Source organism: Osmerus eperlanus, chromosome 16, assembly GCF_963692335.1.
Source record: "Osmerus eperlanus chromosome 16, fOsmEpe2.1, whole genome shotgun sequence".
NCBI lineage: Eukaryota > Metazoa > Chordata > Actinopteri > Osmeriformes > Osmeridae > Osmerus > Osmerus eperlanus.
The window spans coordinates 940,916-964,735 of NC_085033.1; the positions used below are offsets into that span (position 1 = coordinate 940,916).

The window sequence follows — 23,820 nt, forward strand, 5'->3', positions numbered from 1 at the left end:
TGTAAGAGACTGTATGTGTGTCAAGTATGTGTCGGATTGTCAACAACAACCAAAAAACATTAAACACGTTAATAACTTACTTACAAATAATGACAATACATACGTTCTTCAGCAACAAGCGTTGGGCTGTTAGTAATTTGGAGAAAGCGTAAAAGAATAAATGAGTGGTTTGAGTGCCATTATTTATTTAAAATCCCTTGGAATACCAACACTGCGGAACGGTCTTTTCCAACTTTGTAAAAACCAATTCGGTTGGTCCGATTCCCAAACAGCAAACGCAAGTCAGATTGTGATTGGCTTATCTCCGCGCTTCCTGGCAAACAGTGTGGTCTTTGAGACTTGGGAAGGCTGGAAGCGAATTCCAACTAGCTACCTTCAACAGGCGTGCGTCTCCCTTTATTTGGGTTGGGATGCTTTACGAACAACTGACATGGAAGTATGCCAGTAGTGTATCCGAGGACACAGAGCTTCCGCGATAGAGATCGAGTTTTACAAACTTTTATGGACAGTTAATTACTTTACTGGAACCCCAAATAAAAGAGAAAAGGTATGTTTCAGAGCAAGCTAGCAGGCTAACTTTACTGCACCGCACGACAAGCTAAGTAGCTAGCTAACATTAGCTGGTTTCTTTTTTCCCCGAGGTGATCACTTCATCTAAACAACGCATAACTAATGTGTTGTAAAACCATCTGGTAGTCTTTGGAACTTTTGTGTTTCGCCAACGAACTCGCGATCTGCCTGAAAAGTTTTATTTAGCTAGTTGTATGTTTTGTACATTGAACAGAATTATAGTTAATTTCGAATAGGATTTTTTTGTAATCATTGTTAAGCATGAGAACAACAGGAGTGGCACGTTGTTCCATTATGTGTAGCAGTTTGGACTACCTGCGCTGCCCCGCGGTGTGGAAGGCTGCAGCGAATTGGAGTAGTTTTGGAAGACTAACGGGCAGATAATAAGTCGCTGTCCAAATATCAATGCATAGTAATGCTTGCGTACTTGTTTAAGTTATGCACACATTGACGCTTAATGGGTTTTGTACTTAATGTAACTTCTAAATAACGCTGAGTTGATTAGGAAGAGAAACCCCGCCTTTGCCTTGTCGGTGTGTCCCTCTGCCACATGACGTGAATGTCTTTCATTTTCTTCAAAACGACAAGCAATCGAGCCGTTTTCTTCGAATACAAAAGTAACCTTTTGCGTATGAAAATGTAATAACTTTTTAGTTTTTCTGAAAAACTACTCATTAACAATGATGTCTGACGAATTGAGAGGGGAGGGGGAGCGTCTTTTTTATTATTATTTGGAAACGTTCGTCTTTACTTCGTCTACAGTAAATAGCCACTTGTTGCAGTGCAGTTGCTTGTCGATTGGCCGCACGGTAGTCATCGAAAGTTGATGACAAACGATTACAAAAACAAAGCTGCCACAATGATGCCATATCAACGATCAGATAAACCAGCAGCTCATTGTAATAGTTTTAACAAACTTAAAAAAAAAATAACTTCCTTTCTAAAATTAAATATTTGTTCAGATCTTCCCACGGAATTATGTCAATATAAACCTACGCATCTAAGCACTATTTAAAAAAAAAAATTGTGTTAAGATCTTCTGACGCATATGAAGTTAGCTACACACTTTGAATTGTGACATAAATCTTAAAATTTCCCTTGGTAGGGAAACATATTATCCTTTTCTAATTGAATTTTCCCTCTTGTTTTCATGATACACTAGCTGACTACCGGCCGATCTGTCTGTCCGTACCCAGCTAAACAAGTGGATTTAGGACAATGGCTTTGTGAATTAGGTTAAGGCAAACTCAAAACCGTGGACTCTCATTTACTGTTGGACTGCTCAGTTCAATGTGGGCTTGGAAGGATTGTCCGTCTTTATGTGAAATTAAATGATGGCATCGCGTTGGAAAGGTCCCTGTGATGAAGATGAACAACTGCCAGGACCTCCTTTATGCGAGGTAAGTCTAAACACCCCTCACGTTCATGAAATGGCAAACCTATTCTCCAGGTTGTTTTTAAGTTCATGTTGATATTTTGAAATGGAAAGGGGTGTTCCTAACAAGATACTATTTTGTAATAAAAATGTAAGTAATGTAAACATGGGTTGCTTGCTTTACAATACTTTGTCTTTCAACTTATTTAGGCTATATCTCTCTGCCTCCATTGGAGGGATCTAGGCTACAGTATTTTTCTTATTCTGTTTGTTTTTTGAGATAGCCGCTCTCCTGATAGTCTGAAACTTAAGACCAGCTGCAAATATTTGGGCGTTCTGACATCCCCTTGGTGCTGCTTTACTCTGACAACCCTCAAATGCTTGACAGTTGTACTCATATTGCGTGGAGACATGTGGTGTCAGAAGTGGCTACTAAAGACCAAGCAGCAGTGTTAGTTGTTAGACAGCCTACATATTGCTGTTAATTTGGAGATATAATGTGTACAATCAAAAGGAAAAGCTATTGTAGTTAAGCATTTAACGTAGATGAGCAAACTCTCAATGTGTGGCTAATGTAATTGAAAGTAGCAGAAATATAATTAGACCAGGTTAGTCATAACTGGGATAGGAAGACAAAGAAAGTGAGTCCGAGAGACCTGTCCATAATGGCAACATTGAAAAAAATGTAGTTGATGTTTTAGTGTGTACCACGACTGGAGATATCAGTAAGTTGCATCTTCAGTCTGAGACCTCTTTTTGCCTTTTTTCAGTAATCTGAATAAAGATCTTTGTGTAAACTTCTTGGCCGTGCACTCCCGTAGATTGTAAGGGCACCTATTTAAGACCTGATAATTTCTGTGTATATTACTCATGCATATTAGATGGGGCTCCTAATTTCTGTGTTCCTGTTTCTGTGGAAGAGACACAGGAGGGCTTTGTCTGTGTCAGGTTTTGTCATTACCAGAGAGCTTGTTGTGAGTTTAGATATAGCCTAATATACTAATCAGGCTAGGATACCCACATATATTATTTTGATGGGTAGTTTGAATAAAAAGAAACACTCTAATCTGTCAAAAGAATTTCTGGAAACTTAGTTTCAAGCTTTTTGATTTTGATTTATAGAGAAAGTTGACAAATGATGACATTGTCTGACACCATCTGACCTGGTTATGTTATGTAGCCAGGTCTTTTTTGAGGGGAGAGCATTGGCACCATGGCCTTCTCAACAGCCGAGTGGAACTGAGAAGACAGTCCATTTAGACAGTGTAGCCAGTGTTGTGAAGGGGGTTCCATGGCGGAGTCATAATGTCAGCTTGAAGCCTACAGTCTCTGGCTGGATCCCATTGATTAGATTAGATACACATGAGAAGGAGCTGGTCTCAAGCCAGTTGCATTTCACCAGTCCGGATATTCTTCCTTCCATCTCGTTTTTATTTAACACCACACTGTCATTTAACAGCCCAACCAAGCAATCCCCAACTCTGGGTTCAATAATCCAGTCAGCCATTGTTTAGCACACAAACACAGAAATGTACTGTTACTAACAACTGTTTACATTTGAGTATTTTTTTATGTAATTTTGGCCGTTGTCAGCTTTATTGGATATATACAGGAGATGTAGAAGGGAAGTGAGGGGAAGACATAATATGGATTTTTTTTCCATCCGATACCAATCATTACCTGCTTCGCATGGCTGATACAGATAAGATAACCGATAATGTAATTTGCTTTTTTTTTATAAATAAAAAAGAGCTACCCTAGTTTCCACCCCTCGGTGGCACTATAATTTGACAGAGCCAGTTTTCCCTACCATTATATTAGGGGGGCGCCCCCCCCTCCCCCCCTGATAAAACAGGTCTATAGCTTGCTCTTTTATTAAACAAACTAAATGGCCTTATGTTATTTATCTTATTTACACGACGGCATGTCATTTCTGTCTCTACATGGTCCCCCCCACCCCCCCAGAAGCTGTAAACCTAGGGGAAACACTGAGAGCTCTTAAAAACGGCCATGGGGCTTATCAAGGGTCCCATACAAACACATTGATACCAGCCTTGAGTTTGTGGGCTGTTCTGAACCAGAGAAACCATTGTGAGAAAGTTTATAATGGGACAAATCTAAGGTGCATCGCCTCATTTTGGCAGGTTTACCCTAAGTCTTCAAATGTGATATTTATAGGGACAGTTGCCAACGAAACCAATAAACTCAACCCCCATCATGCCCCTTAAATCCGACTGGAAACTATGCCTTAACAAACCTACTTTGCTGACAAATTATGGGTGTTCAGTGATCCCCAAAATTATGGTTATTATATTGAGTGACTACTTCAAGACTTTAACTTTTATAATATAACACTTATTTGCATCATAGCTTGATTTGAAAATTGCCAACGTAGATTTTGCTGCCAAAACGTGCACGCCCCTAGTCCTGCATTAAGGCTTTAGCAACTGGAGAGAGGTGGTATTAGGATTTGACAAAACACATTGGATCAATTTTGAACCAACTAGCTAGCTTTACTAACATATGTATGTGGGTGTGTGAAAGTGTCACTTAAAACATGTAATCTTTTCCATAAATTAATGAGAGAAGCCTTTTTCCCCAGAAAGAATTTTTGAAATTGAAATTGGGGTTTAGCTACACTTTAAGCAGAGCAAAGCCTAGTGTGGCATTATGTAGGAACGCAAACCAATGGAATATAGACAGTCCTTTCAGTAGGATGGTAAAACAGCCCCCATCAGGCAGGCAGATCTCCGCTCTGTCCATCATTCAGGCCCAGCAGATAACTCACTTAGCCTCCATTTACTGGACCTTATGCACAGGCATCATACAGGCTGATGGATATCGGAAGGGAGAATGGATGTTCAATTTGATATAAGGCATCTCGGACTTCCTGTCGGCTTGTGGTTGTGTCTGTGTGAGGGGTGGGTTCTCTGTGATAAATATAGAAAAGGGTTTGGCCTCTTCATTAATTCCTCCATCATAAACGGCACCTGTTCCAAGGTTTTCCTCAGCCAAGAAAAAAAAAAGAATGGATTGGGTGTTTTTGCCCCCATTTTCTCCACATCCTACTTTCACCCTCACCAAAAAAAATCATTATTAAGATTAAAGGTCTTCATAATTAAAGTAACAGAGGCACGTCATGCATAGGTGGCTGGGCGCAAATGGTACTACTCACAGAACATAATGACACTCCTACCACCACCCCCCTGGACCATTTACGAGACAACATCACCCCATAGAGGCCCTGGCCTAGTCTTAGTCATTATCTTAGGCCTTTCACAGATAAGTGTTTGGTTTAGACTGGATGTGGTGTAGAATGTGGCACCCCACAGAGAGCTGTTGCCTTTCTGCAGTTTTAAGAGGGGGCATCACACATGTTGGATGTGTTTAGGGAGCTAATGTCATGTGTTCTTTACTGATGTGTCATTGTGTGATGTACTGGGAGCCTCTAAACATTGGGGCCATGCATCATTGTATCACCAACTTGTGAAAAAAAAGTTACCTGGAGCAAGGAATTGTTTCTGTTTTTCTTGAGCCCGTGTGTTTCTCTTTTTCCTAAAATGTGTGTGTGATCACCTAAGATTGATAGAGTCTCTATCTTAGGTAACAAGCCTAAGCTTAGCGGTGCGCCGATCAGGATTTTTGGAACCGATCGCTAGAAGCAGTATCGGCCGATACAGAGTACCAATCTTTTTTTCCTAAATTCTTACAGCCCCTTAGTATTAGTTAGACCTTGTACCGTTAGTACTTAGTATAGTTGGACTTGTACACCACTATTCAAGATTTATGATCCCTATATGTTGAATGTATGCACCTTCCTGACAAAGTAAATTCCTTGTCTGTGCAAACTTTCATGGCGATTAAACCCTTTTCTGATTCTGATTAAGGGGTCTTTTTGAAGCCTTATATTCATCATGTAGCATTATCTATTTAACTATTCTTAACAACAATGTATATTAAGTATAACAATGAAGAGATGATAACATATCATGAATGAACAACAACTGTTTATTAGTGGCAGGAAACATGTTTAACATATTCCACTCTCTTTCTTAGAAACGCTTTTTAGAGACGCAACATAAACCATAGCAGCCTATGCTGGGTTATTGATACCCGCTTATAAATAAATAAATGTAACTATCCTGCCGAATAATACATTACAAAAACAGAATAAAGTCTTTATACATTTTAACTTTAGACTATAAAATCTGCAACATGAAAGGCCGTAGTCATATAGTTTCAATTTTTAAAATTTTAGGTAGGAGATAAAGGACCATGGTCAATAAAGTGCACAGCAAAAAAAAAAAAAAGAATCAGTTCTTTTGATCTGCCTTTTATAGTGAGTACCGGTCTGAGTATTTAAAATGATTATCGGCCGATAATGATCGGCGACCGATCGATCGGAGCACCCTTATTACCTATGCGAACACAAATGAAAGCTTTGATTAGAAGGTTTTCCCACCTTCAAGCATGTTCCATAAGAGTTTCATGGCTTCTTATTTGACCTAGCCTATATCTATGGACGTTTTTGTTCCCTTTCCGAATTCAAATGATAAATGAAATGTTCATATTATGAAAATTGTTTGTAATTACTTTTCAACATGGTTACCCATTTATTGTAGCAAAATAGTAATTTTTCTTTTAGTGAATTGTAATATTTTTTCCATGACCAAATACGCATTATGCCTGTCAATTTGAAAAAGCAAAAGCGGTGCTGTTGATATCTTACTGCCATTGTACTATCTAGTACAAGACTGTCATGTTTTAAAATGTAATTAAAATGATGTATAAAAGGCTGTAGTATCTGTATCTGGCAGTGTTTCCCCTATCATTATATTAGGGGGGAGACCCCCCCCCAACGGCACCCCCTGTTTAAAAAAAAACGGTAGCACCCGATCACAAAATACGTCATTTAAGGTTACCTTTCCTATAAAACAGGTCTATAGCTTGAACAGTTAAACAAACTAAATGGCCTTATGTTATTTATCTTATTTACACAACGGCATGTCATTTCTGTCTCTACATAGTCGCCGCCGCCCCCCGCCCCCCGCAAGCTGTAAACCTAGGGGAAACTGGTTCCATGACAGAGAACATGATGGAACTTCAAAGTCAGACTGAAGATATTTCAGTGCGATCCCATAATTTTGTTGATTAAAACTTCATTTGTCTTTTGAATAATGACAGGAAAAAAACATCCATATCACATAACCTGGCTGATGTATGCACAGTTGTGTAACTCAACATCATTTTTCTTTCTCCCTGACCATCACATTAGCCTAAGTAAAGCCAGACTGCATGGAATCCTAATCCCGACCAGGCTGTTTGGAGCTGACCTGTAATAGTCACCATTCCTAGTCAGTGGGATATTGGCCTCAGCAGCTTACTATCCCATGGGTGTACTCCACCCAGCGCAAACACCACAGGGCTGAGGCCTTCTGGTGATTCAGAGAGGAACTGAGAACTGCATGTGTATTTGTGCACTTGTATGGTTGACTTTTTCCAGGGATGTTTGGTGGCGTGCATTTGTGTGCATGTGTTTCTCTGGAAGCGTTTCTCTGGAAAGGTATTTCCTCTACTCTGTTGTTGACCGTCCTGCATCTGCTTATTAACATGTGCCTGACACATTGTCTCGGCTAAGACTGACTCTGAGAAAGAGAGACTGAAAGAGAAACGGGGGGAGGGAGAGAGAGAGAGGGCGAGGGCGAGAGGGGAAGATGTGAGGGCAGAGAGGGTGGAGAGGAAGGTGGTGAGACCTGGAATGTATTGGCCGGGTCTGTCACCACAGAAATGAACCTTGCATGTCGCAGTGGGAACCCTGCCAAGCACACATGGGCCGCAGCAGCCAACCTTTTCTTCCAAACACCATCTGAAGATAAAAGGTCAGCCCCAGGGCGGGCGCACATACCCCCATAAGAATGTCATACTCCCCTGGCATCCAAACATTTGTTGTTGGGACTTGGTATTCAGACACAAACTGTGAAACAGTTTTTTTTTATTATTACTGTTTGGCGTCAGACCAAGTGGAGGTTTAGGATTGGAAAAAAATGTATACGCGCGCGCACACACAGACGGTACAAGAGGAAGGTGCTGGTGTTCTGATGCAGCTTCAGCAGGTCAGACAGACACAAACCTGTTCAGCTAGTTCCCACCAACATCCTGCACTGTTAGCTACACCTGGAGAACAGTTTCCCAGTCTGCATTTCTTTCTCCCCCTCTCTACCTCTCATTACCAAGGGAAATCCTTGGAAATAGGCTACCACATTGAAAGTACTGAAACCTACCGTAAGTTATTTATTTTAAACCACCAAAAGGATTTTTCCCTGGCACTCCTTTAGCATAACTAACTGTAAAAGGTCTACAGTGAGCTGACAGAAGGACATGTTTCAGCGTGTTAAAGGCTAATTAACCATTAAAGGAGAAGTCCTTGTGATATTGGAATAACAACTAGTCACCTACATTCTCTATTTCCACAGAGTGTGGATATAAAGTGTGGATTGTGGAGGGTTGGTATAGATAAGTGGTGTAGTCTCTTCCAATTTGTCTAAATTAATTTGTCTAAATTGGGCCCAGCTCAGTTAGGATGGTAGGTAGCAATGCAAATTCATTTTCATCTACTCATAATCACATTCGCTTCACTTACCCCAGGCAGTGTTGGCTTAACTGCAGGCTCAGCACATTCCTCTCTTTTGTGGGTGAAGCTGAGGGCGAGGGAGTGAGAGAGTAGGGGTGGAGGGTGAGGTTTGGGGTTGGACAGTGAGATGTCTTTTTTTTTCCTTTTCATTCCCCCCCCATAAAAGTTCATACAGGGAAAGGGTCAGTTCTATGCCACCACCAAGGTGTGAGTCTATTTATAGACTTTTAACAGAGGGGTGGGTGTCAGAACTGACATCACTGTAACCTAAAAGTTACCAGAGCTATGACAACTTGACTGTGGAAACAGGACATACGGATGAGACAGTTCTCACCCACTGGCTGTTCCTTCTGTACTGTACTGATTGCTGTCAGGGGGTCTGGCTGCCCACCAGTGAATCTGCATTGTGATATTTAAATAGCCCAACAACATTGTGACATTATGATTGGCAGACTTGGTTTAGACTACAAGGACAGATCTTCTACCGTTCAGTTAGGCAGGAATACGTCAGAAGTGATTTGAGCAACTGAAGATGATGTAACACTGAATACTGATCAATTATTTTCCTCCCTCTGTCCCTCCCTGTCCTTGTTGGGTAGAATGACCCTCCAGAGTGGAGTAATGGGGGGGAGCACGTCCCCGGCGTGTTACCAGAGGATGAGGAGTGTTTCTCCTGGCCGGGGCCTAAGACCCTGCTCCTGCGCCGCACCGCTCAGGGCTTCGGCTTCACGCTCCGACACTTTATTGTGTACCCCCCAGAGTCGGCCGTACACCAGCCCTACCTGGTAAGACCAAGCAAACTTTCTGGGATACATGGGGCCTTCCTTTTATGAGCTGTTTACCAGTTGCTGATGGGTCACCTGGTGTCTGCATCCCATCTGTAAATATTTAAATTCTGACATCAGAAACTCACGTCCTCATGTTGTCTTATTTTATTTTTTTTCTAGGAGGAAGAGCGTGGCCGCAGAGGTATGTTGAATGACTGTTCTCACTGTTCCCTCCCCTGCTTGTCTTTCACTACTGCAAAGTCAGTGCCATGCCTCCCCCTTAGTATCATGTTCCCCCTCCTGCATCTATTAGGTCGCTGTGTGCCTTCCTCATGTACTCAGAACAAAGCATCAACTGTTTTAGGGTGAACTCTGTGGAGGCGTGATGGGGTTTGGCCAGGACCACCTGTCACTGTCCTGCACCCACCGCTCAGTTCAACCACTCTTTGTTTCGGGAGGTTGTCAGCTCTGTATTTTGTGGTTGTGTATATTTATACGTAAAAACGGTAAAAGGTATTTTTTAGGTTGTTTTGTTTTACGTGTGACGTGATGCAGTTGTCATCTGACACTGACAGATGTTTTGCATGTTTGACGCTGTCATGCAGCCAAGCAATGTTGTTAATTGTCCAGGCTTCAGGGCCCAATCTGATGTGCAGCAGAACAGAGCTGCTCTCTCAGTGGTTGTTTGTATGTTTAAACTTTGTGTTTAGTCTGGGCTGGCCTCTGTTGACCTTAGGGAGGCTGCCGACACTGGAACTAGTCCAGCTGTAGCTAACCAATTCTCCTAGACGTTTATTCTCACAGGGGCTTCTTAAGGTCCGTTCCAAAATTCATTGTACTGTCAGCAGGTGGCCAAGTAAACGATTGGCTATACCAACATGTCTTTTTAAATGTTTATTTATTAAATATCAGGAAACTACATGTAAAACTGACACCAAGGAAAGAGTATTGACAATATTTGGGGAAACACCCCAGGATCCTGACCCATAGCAGTGTTTCCCCTAGGTTTACAGCTTTGGACACACGGACACACACACACACACACACACACACACACACACATACACACACACCATGTAGAGACATGGTCGCCCGACCATGTAGAGACAGAAATGACATGCCGTCGTGTAAATAAGATAACTAACATAAGGCCATTTATTTGTTTTAATAAAAGAGCAAGCTATAGACCTGTTTTATAGGAAAGGTAACCTCAAATGACTTATTTTGTAATCTGGCGCTATATATATATATATATAAAAAAAAAAAATACTTGACCTTCCAGGGGGGCCCCCTAATATAATGGTAGGAGAAACACTGCTTATGGTGCGTGTCCAGCGGAGCGGGCGGCGTGGGACGTCGGCTTCCAATTCATTTTCAATTAAACGGGGCGTTGACGCTCGCGTAGGGCACAAACGCTGTAGTGGACACGTACTTACAGTGCGTTCACACTGCAGTGTTTTTTAACGCTCTGCACCGCTTGCCTTCCCACAGTACACCACGCTCGGGGGCGTGTTAGAAAAGTTAATACAGAGTTGTAGTTCTCTAAGGCAGGGCATTTTTACAGCTGATATACAGTGAGGCACCACACAAGCTTGAGTTTAAATACATTATCTAATGTGACATTACGTACTGTACATGCAAGTCTTAGCTAAATGCCTTTAATGTATGATGCACTTATCAATCAGTCCTCCTACCAGTGGCGATTTTATACACATTTTTACAGCTGATATACAGTGAGGCACCACACAAGCTTGAGTTTAAATACATTATCTAATGTGACATTACGTACTGTACACATTATCTAATGTGACATTACGTACTGTACATGCAAGTCTTAGCTAAATGCCTTTAATGTATGATGCACTTATCAATCAGTCCTCCTACCAGTGGCGATTTTATACCCTTTTTAGGGGTGCTCAAGCACCCCTAAATTTCATCTCAGCACCCCTAAAAATAATAATAATAAATTAATTAATTGTTATCCAGTGAAATTAGGGATTTATTAGCAAGGGGCTTTAGCACTTTTGCAAGGCACTGTATTCATGTCACATTCTCATTGGGGGCTGAGCCCCTGTCCTACACCCCACTTGCTGAGCAACAGCGCAAACACTGGCAGGGATACAGTAGCTACCAACGCAAGTGCTAAATAAGTATTTAGCTGCTCGGCTCCATGACGTCGGGTAAGAAGGGCTCATGAGACAGCTCACCAAAAGAACGAAGGGGAACCCACTTGTCTGGCAGATGAAGACATGTTCGTAGGAACCTAGCGAAAAATTGCCTCACCTTTCCTAGACTACTTTTAGCTACGCTACTAATGCTGAGGGCTCGCTGATATCGCTGTCTTACTAGAACCTTGTATCGACGCGTCGTTGCTAACGTGTGCTGACGTTGTGCACACCCAATAAATTCCAAATTTGTAGGTCGCACATGCGCGAGTACTTGTAAAAAATGTTTGAACTGTCTCAAAAACTGGTCGCAAAATGCTGTTGTCATGAACAAGCGTGCAGACTTGGGTTCATGTACTCACAATATCGATCAAAATACCACTTTTACACAACATTTGTGTAGAAATTAGTGGTGGGCATAGATTAATTTTTAAAAATCTAGATTAATCTCACTGTAGACTGAATTTAAAAGTATAAAAACACACTAGGGACACTGACAACGCCGGCAACCCTGCACCATGCATTATTAGTTTAATGTAACCTTAAAATTCAGGCTTGTCACTTTACGTAACTTTGTTCTGAACAGAACCGGGTGTGCAGACACATACGATAAGTTTCTTCTCCATCTTGAAATTGTAAAACCTAGAAATGTTTACCATGACCAACAGTTGCTACATTACAAGAAACAAGAAACCAATCCGATTGGCCAACACTAGCGTTTTCACGCTCCTCATTTACATAAAGTTGAGAAAATCCAACTTGCAACGCTCGCCTTCCCACAATGCCCTACGCGAGCGTCAACGCCTGGTTTCATTGAAAATTAATTGGAAGCCGCCGCCCCGCGCGCGCCGCCTGCTCCGCTGCAGTGTGAACGCACCGTTAGGGGGGAGATGGTAAGAAGCCTGACCATGACATAATCCCAGACACACAGACAGTTGGCTGCTTCCCAGAAGTGACTGACAAACTGCAAATGTTTACTCTTCGACAGGCCTGCAAACGCCTTTGTAAGCAGAGATTTGTTAAAACGTTTGTTAACCGAGACCGTAGGTCAAGGCGACAAAGCGTTTGCTGACCTGTCGAAGAGTAAACATTTGGTTTCTTATATACTACAACAATACGTGGGAAGATCCCAAATCAAACACGGCGAATCTGGAGCAGACGCCATGTTGTCAGAGCAATCAGCTGCACTTGCGCTGGTGACGTCACTACATCTCCAAGGCAACATATCAAGCAACTCTTCAAAACAACTCTTTTTAAAGCTTTGTCGAAGCGACAAAGGGGTTGTGCAAAGGGGTTGTGCAAAAACCATATTTGGTTGTTTAGGCTAGAGCTACAGTTATACTTTGTTGCCGAGCAGATGCCACATTGTTAAGGTCAATCGCTCCATCTCCAAGGCACCGTAAAAAAGTTTGTTTACCTCTGCGAATTTTCAGGAGGTATCCACCTTATTCCTAGCTCCCATGATCCATTTCCTGAATTATGGGCGCGACTTCCGTAGCCGGCGATTGCCATAGTAACGGTCATAACCGTCACACTAATTCTCTTTCAGCGCTTGGGAAATAAAACATGTGGGAACACAGCCTGTACACCTCAAACAGGACAATGTGATCATACCTCTGCCTTCTACTATCGAGGGATGGGAGGACGACTTGAAAAAGTGGCCTCAGATAACGTAGACTAGCATATTTAGCTACTTTATTAACTCTGTTGCTACGGACGGTGAAGCAATGAATAACCTGAAAAGTCTTATCAGTACCTCCACAGCAATAAAGTCGATCATGTTTTAATAAAGGAGGTGGGACACAACCTTGTCTACCTTAAAGCAGACATAGAGCCTAGTCAGAGCCTTAAAGTCCACATCACCGGTCCTGGGTTTTAGTATCATCGTCAGGTGAAATACAACTGGTACCAGAGCTCTGCAATTAAATTTTATAACAATAATAATAACAATATAAATAACAACATATGTTTAAACACAAAACAGTTTTAGTTAAATTATAGTTGAAATTACTTTAGAAAGAATCACTGTTGACGGCTGGCTGGGACTAACGTATAGCAAACCGCAACTTCCGCTATCTCAGCGGAAGTTGCACCCATAATCATTTCTACAGTAGACCCCTTGAGATCAAACGGATTTGTTAACTTTTGAGAACGTCTCTGGACCAATAACAGTGTATTGGTCCAATTATACTACTAGAGAAACTTGGATGAACCCTGCCCAGACTTAATTCAGGGTTTTTCCTGCATAGAGAAAATTTAGGCGCGCGCCAAAGCCGTTTTCTCGAGTGCCTATGACAAATCCCGAGCGCCTAACGGTGCGTTCACACTGCAGCGGAGCGGGACGTCGGCTTCCAATTCATTTTCAATGAAACTGGGCGTTGACGCTCGAGTCGGGCATTGTGGGAAGGCGAGCGGAGCGTTGCAAGTTGGATTTTCTCAACTTTATGTAAATGAAGAGTGTTAAACGCTAGCGTTGGCCAATCGGATTGGTTTATTTTTTCTTGTAACGTAGCAACCGTTGGTCATAAAAAACATTTCTAGGTTTTACAATATAAAGATTGAGGAGAAACTTTTCGTATGTGTCTGCATACCCAGTTCTGTTCAGAACAAAGTTACTAATGTGACGAGCCTGAATTTATAGATTACATTAAACTAATGTTGCAGGGTTGCCGATGTTGTCAGTGTCCCTAGTGTGTTTTTATACTTTTAAATTCAGTCTCGTCACATGACGTGACTGTTCTGTGCCACTGCTAGCTCGCTAGCCCAGCCTACAAACGACTGGTTGAGTGACCGGTGGCGTAACATGTATTCTACTGTAATCTTGCACTAGTAAAAATTCGGTATTTTGACACAAATGTTGTGTAAAAGTGGTATTTTGATCGATATTGTGAGTACATGAACCCAAGTCTGCACGCTTGGCCATGACTACAACAGTGACCTTAGAGAACTACAACTCTGGATTAACTTGTCCAACACGCCCCCGAGCGTGGGGTACTGTGGGAAGGCAAGCGGTGCAGAGCGTTAGAAAACGCTGCGGTGTTAACGCACTGTTAGGCAAAAAAAGTCAGCGATAAAAAAAAGAAGCTGTGTTCATCACGCGTGCAATGCAGGTCAGCGAATATGTATCAATAGTATGTTTCAATTAGGTTACAGCCGAACCCTCGTTCTGTTTTGATCAATTGTAATCAAGTTGATAAGCGTGTCTTGTCTGATCAATACGCAACTGTGAGGTGCGCGAATGGACAGAGCGGCCAGTAAACTGTTGTTCCGCTGCGAGGGCCAGCCCGACGTGCACGAATACACCTGTACAAATGCAAATGAAATTTCCACTCAAAATGCTGACAAAAGTTTGATTAACGATTTCCAAATCAGCCTCCATTGGTAGGCTATTATTAACCTGGAATGATAATATATAGTGTAGGCACGAAGGAAATTGCAAAACACCTGGGAATAAATACATTGAATAGAAAATATATATAAAGTTCTCGTGCAGTGCATGTCCGCGAATATGTTTAATATTAATACGAGCCGAACCCTCGTTCTGTTTTGATCAATAGTAATCGAGTTGATAGAAAGATCGAGTATGTCTTCTTGTCTGATCAAGACGCAACTGTGATATGCGCGAACAATAGCTTGCTTCTAAGCAAGCACCCAATTATGAACCTGCGGAATCCTGACTTCATCAGTTGGGGGTTCGATAGTTAGATAAACAGTTAGATAAACTTGAATTTCATAATGTGTGTTCCATTTCTGACCACTGGTTAGTTCTAGATTCTATTGATATACATTTCAGTAATTGTATATTTCATGCATATGTAAAGAGGTAAACCTTGATTATCTTTGAACCATACATGATAGCACCATGGGGCTTGGACTATTGCCTATCTATTTTAATGGAAGCAAAATGATTTCCTCCAGCATAGCCTCCATTATTTATGAAATGGTAAAAAAAAAAAAAAAAATACATAGATGTCTGCTAATAAGGTGACACGGTAACCCTTTTTTTTTTTTTTTTTTTTTGGTACCACCGAAGACCCATTTTGACCCAGGAAAAACCCTGGAAGTAGCTCAACTGCCACATAGCAGCACAGAAACATAAATGGACTGGAAGCGTGTTACTGTATGAGAATCTGTAGAGAACTTTTGGTTATGGCCAGATGTCCTCAGTCGTAACGAGAGCTGCTGTTTTAGGAGGGTGTGGTGAGTGAGTCAGTGTGTTATTGGCCGGGTCCCCCCGCCCCCCCCCCCCCCAAATCATGCGCTAGCGGGCGTTTGATGTTTTCAGGTTACAGCCTCATAAATCCATGTGACACCCGAAAATACACCACCAGCCAGAATGCATGTGTCACAATACTTGCGATTTCAGGCTGTAAACATACATTCCTCGGTTTGTGCGTTTTGTGTTTGCTGGAGGAGGATATCCTAGCTTTGTTACAAGGGGGGCCACAGTTTTGTGTGTAACTGTGGAGGAAGAGTTTGCTGATACAGGGGGAATCCATGCACACCATCAATGGGAAGGGGGTTCCTTTGTTGTGCAGTCGTGGAGGTGGAAGGTAACCCTAGGATGTCAACTGTGTCACTGTCCCCAGCAATGTTGAAAGACCCTATTTAGATATCAGGCTTCCAACTAACTGTCAAATCCCTCCTTTTCATAATGACAGTCAGGGTAAGCACTGGTTTAGTCAATGGCCATCATTCCAGCCTTAATGAAGCTTAGAACATCCCTGCATTGGACAATAAAATATAAATAGTGCCTTCAATAGTGTTGACTGATTAAATAGGACATAGTCTCACCAGGAACATGATGACAGTGCAGAGGATGCTGTCATTTGGAGGCTGCATCCCTGAAGAGGAATGATGCAGTTCCACGACTCACCACTAGATAGAGCCTGTTGCAAGGTTTCTGAGGCGTTATATAAGGTATATTGTATCACTGATGAGGAGGCTGGGTTTGTGAATGTGCTTGAGAAGCTGTGAGAGGTGGGACTGTTTGCTGTGCTTTACGTCCACAAAGGCTGACCTCTGCTATCACCGAGGCTCCGGGGTTTAAGGAGAATGATCAACAGTAGGGGCCAGCCACCTGTTCTGTCCATGGCGCTCCTCATTAGCTACACTGTTAATACCCATGCTTTCTGTAGTGGACTCTCAACACACACGCGCACACAGAACGGTACACACTTGGACTGAGCTCCAAGGTTTCCTGGCGCCTGAAGCCGATTTTCTGTTTATCAGAAAAGAGTGGGAGTTGTGCAGCTGAGCTCACTCTCTCTCCCTCCCTTCCTCTCAGTCTCTCTCCTCTCTTCTCCTCTGCTGCTGCTAGGAGACAGGAACAGAATGAACAAACAGGTTTTTTTGCCACAGCTTAGTTGTGATCATTTCCCCACAGCTCCGTCTTTCCCACCTATTAACAGCCTGCCATCCCAAATTAATTCTCATTACCATTCAGGGCCACAACACTGAGGCAGGCATTGGGACAACAACAACAAAAGTCGAGATTTTTGTTTTATATTAAAAAATCTTTACCAGACCATTTGCCTGCCATGACTCAGATTCAGCTTTTGTGTCCTCTCTTTCATACATTCCTTCACTCTTTACCACCCCACTCCCCCACACACACTTTTTAGGGGTTTGTCTGGTTTATTGCTGTAAAGCAGTTTTCCTCTGGGTTTTTGTACATGTGTGTGAGTTGTTTTTTAAACAGGAGTTACCCAAGCAATCCCACCTCCTTTCTTGTTGTGGAAGGTGGCCCTCCCGTGGCCACTGTAGCAAACCCAAACTTGCCATTCTTACAGATGTCATGGCTGTTTTTAGTCTCGTTTCCACATTAAATGAATCTTGCTTGTGAACGTGTCACACACTTGGCACGTACAAATGGCTAATGAGGTTGCTGATGCCTTCTAGGGATGCTCATAAATTAACCGTGTAACCGTTGTTGATAAATGTTTACCGGTTAATACTACCGGTTAAACAGTGTTGCCAATTTAGCAACAATGTCACTAGATTTAGCACATTTTCACCTTCCCTAGTGACAAGGCAGTGTTTCCTGTAGGATTTTTTTTTTTTTGCAGTGGGGGCAGGTCTGTCCGACCCCCCCCCCCCCGGCCGAAACAAAGTGCTAACCCTAAGCCTATATTTCAGAGCAGGTTAATGTCATAGTCTAATAGCTAATGTAATATTGCACATACAGTTAGGTCCATAAATATTTGGACATTGACACAATTTTCATCATTTTGGCTCTGTATACCACCACAATGGATTTGAAATGTGCTTTAAGTGCAGACTTTCAGCTTTAATTTCAGGGTATTTACATCCAAATCAGGTGAACGGTGTAGGAATTACAACACATTTTATATGTGCCCCCCCCCTTTTTAAGGGACCAAAAATAATTGGACAAACTAACATAATCATAAATCTAATTGTCACTTTTAATACTTGGTTGCAAATCCTTTGCAGTCAATGACAGCCTGAAGTCTGGAACCCATAGACATCACCAGACGCTGGGTTTCGTCCCTGGTGATGCTCTGCCAGGCCTCTACTGCAACTGTCTTCAGTTCCTGCTTGTTCTTGGGGCATTTTCCCTTCAGTTTTGTCTTTAGCAAGTGAAATGCATGCTCAATTGGATTTAGGTCAGGTGATTGACTTGGCCATTGCAGAACATTCCACTTCTTTGCCTTAAAAAACTCTTTGGTTGCTTTCGCAGTATGCTTCGGGTCATTGTCCATCTGCACTGTGAAGCGCCGTCCTATGAGTTCTGAAGCATTTGGCTGAATCTGAGAAGATTATATTGCCAGAAACACTTCAGAATTCATCCTACTGCTTTTGTCAGAAGTCACATCATCGATAAATACAAGGGAACCAGTTCCATTGGCAGCCATACATGCCCACGCCATAACACTACCTCCACCATGCTTCACTGATGAGGTGGTATGATTTGGATCATGAGCAGTTCCTTCCTTTCTCCATACTCTTCTCTTCCCATCATTCTGGTACAAGTTGATCTTGGTCTCATCTGTCCATAGGATGTTGTTCCAGAACTGTACAGGGTCTTTTAGATGTTTTTTGGCTAACTCTAATCTTGTCTTCCTGTTTTTGAGACTCACCAATGGTTTACATCTTGTGGTGAACCCTCTGTATTTACTCTGGTGAAGTCTTCTCTTAATTTTTTACTTTGACACAGATACGCCTACCTCCTGGAGAGTGTTCTTGATCTGGCCAACTGTTGTGAAGGGGTTTTTCTTCACCAGGGAAAGAATTGTTCTGTCATCCACCACAGTTGTTTTCCGTGGTCTTCCGGGTCTTTTGGTGTTGCTAAGCTCACCAGTGCGTTCTTTCTTTTTAAGAATGTACCAAACAGTTGATTTGGCCACACCTAATGTTTTTGCTATCTCTCTGATAGGTTTGTTTTGATTTTTCAGCCTAACGATGGCTTGCTTCACTGATGGTGACAGCTCTTTGGACTTCATATTGAGAGTTGACAGCAACAGATTCCAAACACAAATACCATACTTGAAATGAACTCTAGACCTTTTATCTGCTCCTTGTCAATGAAATAACGAACTCCCATGAGGGAATAACATACACCTGGCCATGGAACAGCTGAGCAGCCAATTGTCCAATTACTTTTGGTCCCTTAAAAAGGGGGGGGGGGGCACATATCAAATGTGTTGTAATTCCTACACCGTTCACCTGATTTGGATGTAAATACCCTGAAATTAAAGCTGAAAGTCTGCACTTAAAGCACATCTTGATTGTTTCATTTCAAATCCATTGTGGTGGTATACAGAGCCAAAATGATGAAAATTGTGTCAATGTCCAAATATTTATGGACCTAACTGTATTTTTGTCCTATTTCCCCTAAAGAAATAAAGTTAGGCTACTTAATGACATCTTACAGTCATAAAGTATGTTCTAAATGGCATAAATGCTGCTAATTAATAATTGACGTTATTGTAAATGGTCAGTAGCCTAGCCTATCGATTAAGGGGCCACTCGGAAGCATGTACACTGTCTGCTTCATTTGAACTTGATAGGCTAAGCATTCTGTAGCTAATAATAACAATATACCCACTATTTATTAATTAAAACTACTTCAGCATAATAATGCACCTAAAATACAAACGTGAGCAAGGGCAGCAATCGCTATCGAATCGACATGTGCAATTTTGCTAGCAGGGGAAGAATAGCCTACAAACAACGAAAATCACCAGTTAACTTAATTTAAATTAGCAAGAACTATAATACAATAACAGCCTTAAATTAACTGACAACATAAGTTATACGACTTAGCTCTACAGTTCTCAAGGACGCACACACGCAATCTCAACTGCGCTGTGAAGCGCGTGTCCGTGCAATCCTCCGATACGCTTTCTAACCATCACTGCTGATAAACGGCCTAAAATTTTGTACAGTCCTATTTCTGATACCGTGGCGGCAGAAATGTAGCCGTGGCGGGCCGCCACGGAAAAATCAACATAGCGGAAACACTGCAAGGGAAGGGGTGCTGTTGTTTCTTATTGGCTGGTAGAGACAGCTCTCAACTCGGCAGAAAACGTATTTCCTTATGCCTGAGCCTCGTCCATTAATTGTATATAGCGGGGCAAATTATCCCTTACTTCTCAGCGTGAGGAATGCAAGGTGTTGCAGGAGAGCATTTGAACTGGTTGAAATGCGTGAGTCTCACGGCAAATGTGTGAGACTTGAGAGGGTTAATGGTCGTTAACGAGCGTCGGTTATCGTTCAAATTTTGTTTCCATAATTAGCGTCCCTAATGTCTTCTTTTTGTTGTCAGGGCGACAGCGCAACAGGCTGGAGCCAATGGACACGATCTTTGTGAAGCAAGTGAAGGAAGGAGGCCCTTCTCATGAAGCAGGCCTCTGCACAGGTAAACAACCTCACCATACCAGCCCCCAGCCACAACACAGGAACATGAGCCCAACCATCTAGACCACACACACATTGTTAGGGTCTCATCTTTGATATCTTTAGCATCCAACACCATAGTAGTCTGTCTTTACAGCTGTAGCCATGGCCATGGCTAACTTCCATTTTTGTCCCTGCAACACCAAGTTGCTAGCTTGTGAAAGGAGGTAAAATCATGGCTAGTTATCCACTCTGGTGAGTAGTTGCAGGCAGGGTGACCCCAGGCTCTCTCTGACTGTGAACACACATCAGATGACTGATACAAGCCTGCCTGCCCCTACCTCTCTCTCTCTCACCCGCTCACTCTTCTTCTATAGACCTTTGGCTCATGTGTCTTCAAAGACACATGCACACACACACTTCTCTCTCTCTCTCTCTCTCTCTCTCTCTCTCTCTCTCTCTCTCTCTCTCTCTCTCTCTCTCTCTCTCTCTCTCTCTCTCTCTCTCTCTCTCTCACTCACTCACTCACTCACTCACTCACTCACTCACTCACTCACAGACCTGGCATCAGCACAGCGTGACTCCAGTGGTCCTCTCTCAAACTATGTCCTCTGTTCTGCTGTCCCACAGGGGACCGGATCGTCAAGGTGAACGGAGCCAGCATCATCGGTAAAACCTACTCCCAGGTCATCAGCTTGATCCAGAACAGGTGAGAGGTCATATCAACAACAAGCACTTCCTTTTTTTCACCAAGGATCAGGTGGCTGTAGTTTTGGCCCAGGACCAGTTTATTGACCCGTGCGCGTTCTTTTGCAGTGACATCTTCCTTGAACTCTGTGTGATGCCCAAAGACGAGGACATTCTTCAGCTGGTAAGTTCAGGCTAAGCCCACTTCCTCCAGCTTGAGGTCTGTCAGCATCTATTTTCGTATTTGTGTACAGGAGGGACTCTCATTCCACTCTGTAATCTGCCAGAGATGTGTGTGATTCACTGTCAGAGTGCCGCTCCAGTTTGTTTGCGTGCGTCTGCACGCGCTGCAATGGTGCTCCAAGAGCAGAGCTTGCAGGCTGGTCTCTGGTGGAGCTCCATCCCCTCCAGAGGTCTCTATTTGGGGCTTCTAATCAGGCCAAGGCAGCCTGTCATCTCCCTTCTCTTTTTCTCCCCGGTGTCCTTTCTCCCTGCATGCTGAGACCCAGCACAGAAAACACACTCATCCAACTCCCTCATATAAACTCACAAACCAATCATACATAGGATTTTATTTAAAAAAAATCTAATATATAGGCTATTTTTCTGTTCATTTCATTGGCATTGCAGACTGTTTCCATTTACTGCTATAGGTACTTTGATATTATTCTCTCCCCCGTCACATGACGTCATATGACGTCACATATCTGCTGGCCAGACAGGATAGCAGACATCATCAGGTCACCTGACATGACCAACACAGCAATTAGGCCATTCACAGTTCACTGCAACAACAACACACACACACACGCATTGCCTCACCCTCTGAGTTCCGACATGGCGTTATTCCTGTCGGCCCTGTCCTGGGATATTGAAACACTCGTTTTTAGGCTCCAGCTGAGGTCAACTGTGCTGGGTCACAAACTGTCCCCATGTTTGTTGTGCCCGCCTTTATGTGTGTGTGTGCATGCACACCCTTATTGTCCCTCTGACTGTTTTCATAGGGAGCCCAACCCCCTAGGTTGTTGGGTCCTAACTTACAGCGGGGACAGAGGGTCACCCTGGCCACAGGCCCGTCAGTGCTGACAATCTGTGTCAGATATAAATAGTCCTGTTTGAACGGAACGGTGAGCTTGTGTAGCGTTCTGGTAATCTGAAATGGGAGGTTTTGACAGACATTCCTGGGAAATTGTACAACTAAGTCTCCTTATGGCCTTGGTATTTCTCGGGTCATCAGCCACATTTTTGATGCTAGCATCCCAGACTGGCTGGCAGGTTGGCTGGCTAAGCGTTCTGCAAGTTCAAGGGGGGAAACTTGTTTAGCTTGCTCTTCTCTAATCCTTACACTGAGCATCCTCTCTTTCTCCAAAGAGCTTTTCATGTTCCAACAACCGTTAATTATAACAGCTGATATTACCAGGGCTATTTAATAAATGCCCAGGAATCTTCCCCTGTGGACCCATCCCCATAACGATCACCTAATCGACTTATTTAGCCCTCTGTGTTATTTGCGGGAGGTTTTCATGAATGATTCATGACAACACTTTCTGATGAGTAATCAATAGGCCTGTTTTGGTTTCTGTCTCTGCATCTCGTCCTGTTGACCGCTGCCCACCTACATGATCTGGGCCTAAGCCAGAGCCCAGAGTTTCCCTTTCACCATTCGCTTCTAGGCAGTCGGTTTGTTAAATGGTCTGTAGTCTGCCTTCACTCCCGAGCCAAAAAAAAGACTACATGCCTTGATTCCTGAGGGCCACAGCCTGCTCAGCCGAATGTCACCCTAAGCTTTTGCCCTGCCCCTTTTCTCCTCCCCCCCCCCTCCCTTTCCCTTTTTATTGGCTCTGCCTCAACCTCCCCCTCCTCTCCTCATTTCTCTTTTCCCTCACCCCCCGTCCAATTACCTAAGCTGCGTGTGTGTTGCACATCTGTTGCGTTTGCGTCCGGCACTACACTCTGCCGAGAAGGAGAGAGAGAGAGAGAGAGAGAGAGAGAGGGGGAGACTGGGAAGTAGAGACACACACTCGCTGCCTAGAAACAGGCTACAGCCTCTCATGGCAGCGGTTGCTTAGCATGGGAGAGAGGAGCATGGAGGGAGAGAGGACACAGAGGGGAATAAACCAGCTGCAGTCAGCTGACTGCCCTGTGTGTTTTGAACAGGTTGATGCTGCTGAAAGCAAGAGAGAGGGAGGGAGGGAGGGAGGAGGAGAGAGGGAGAGGAAGGGTGGGGAGAGAGAGAAGCAGGGAGGGAGAGAGGGCGAGCAATACCATCTGAGCTGAATGTATAATCAAGCAGCTGCTGCCTCTGTCATGTGAGTGATACCAGCGAGAGGGGAGTAGAGAGAGCTAGAGAGAGGAGGAACTCAGTCACATAGTGCAGCGCGGTAGCCGTGGCTGGCGGATGGAGAGAGCAGAGGGATGGAGTGCTCTCAGCGTCGCAGGAGGCCGATTCGGACTCCCCCCAGCTCGCCCAGGACAGACTGGCATGAGCAGGTGGCATCGCTAACGTGACAGCCCCGCCGCTGCAGACCTTCCTCGCCATCTCTGCCTGAGCACCGCCAGCTCTGGGGGAGAGGGAGGTGTCATTTTCTCTCTCTTTTTCCGTGTGTGGTGCGTCAAGCCCAGCGAGCATTTACACAACACGTCTCTCATTTTTCCTCTAATGTGTGTTTTTTCCTCCGCTTGCCGTCTTTCCTTTTTCTATTTGCGCCCCCGCGCTAACGGCAGCCTCCGTCACAGGAGACCACGGATCTGGTAAGCAGAGAGGGG

General features: G+C 43.4%; 1 protein-coding gene across 2 annotated transcripts in view; it reads left to right on the forward strand.

Moving 5' to 3' along the window:
- The first annotated feature begins 338 nt into the window (after positions 1-338).
- Positions 339-23,820, forward strand: part of arhgap21b (Rho GTPase activating protein 21b) — a 47,661-nt gene continuing 24,179 nt past the window's right edge. Inside the window, exons 1-7 of one of the 2 annotated variants that reach the window (XM_062480482.1) lie at positions 339-547; positions 1,733-1,970; positions 9,176-9,361; positions 9,524-9,545; positions 20,297-20,389; positions 20,998-21,076; positions 21,184-21,238. In XM_062480482.1, coding sequence (XP_062336466.1) covers positions 1,902-1,970; positions 9,176-9,361; positions 9,524-9,545; positions 20,297-20,389; positions 20,998-21,076; positions 21,184-21,238 — 504 coding nt within the window. In that variant the 5' untranslated portion in view covers positions 339-547; positions 1,733-1,901. Of the gene's footprint in view, positions 548-1,732; positions 1,971-9,175; positions 9,362-9,523; positions 9,546-20,296; positions 20,390-20,997; positions 21,077-21,183; positions 21,239-23,305; positions 23,806-23,820 lie in introns of those variants that run through there. The other variant, XM_062480483.1, reaches the window with a different exon arrangement.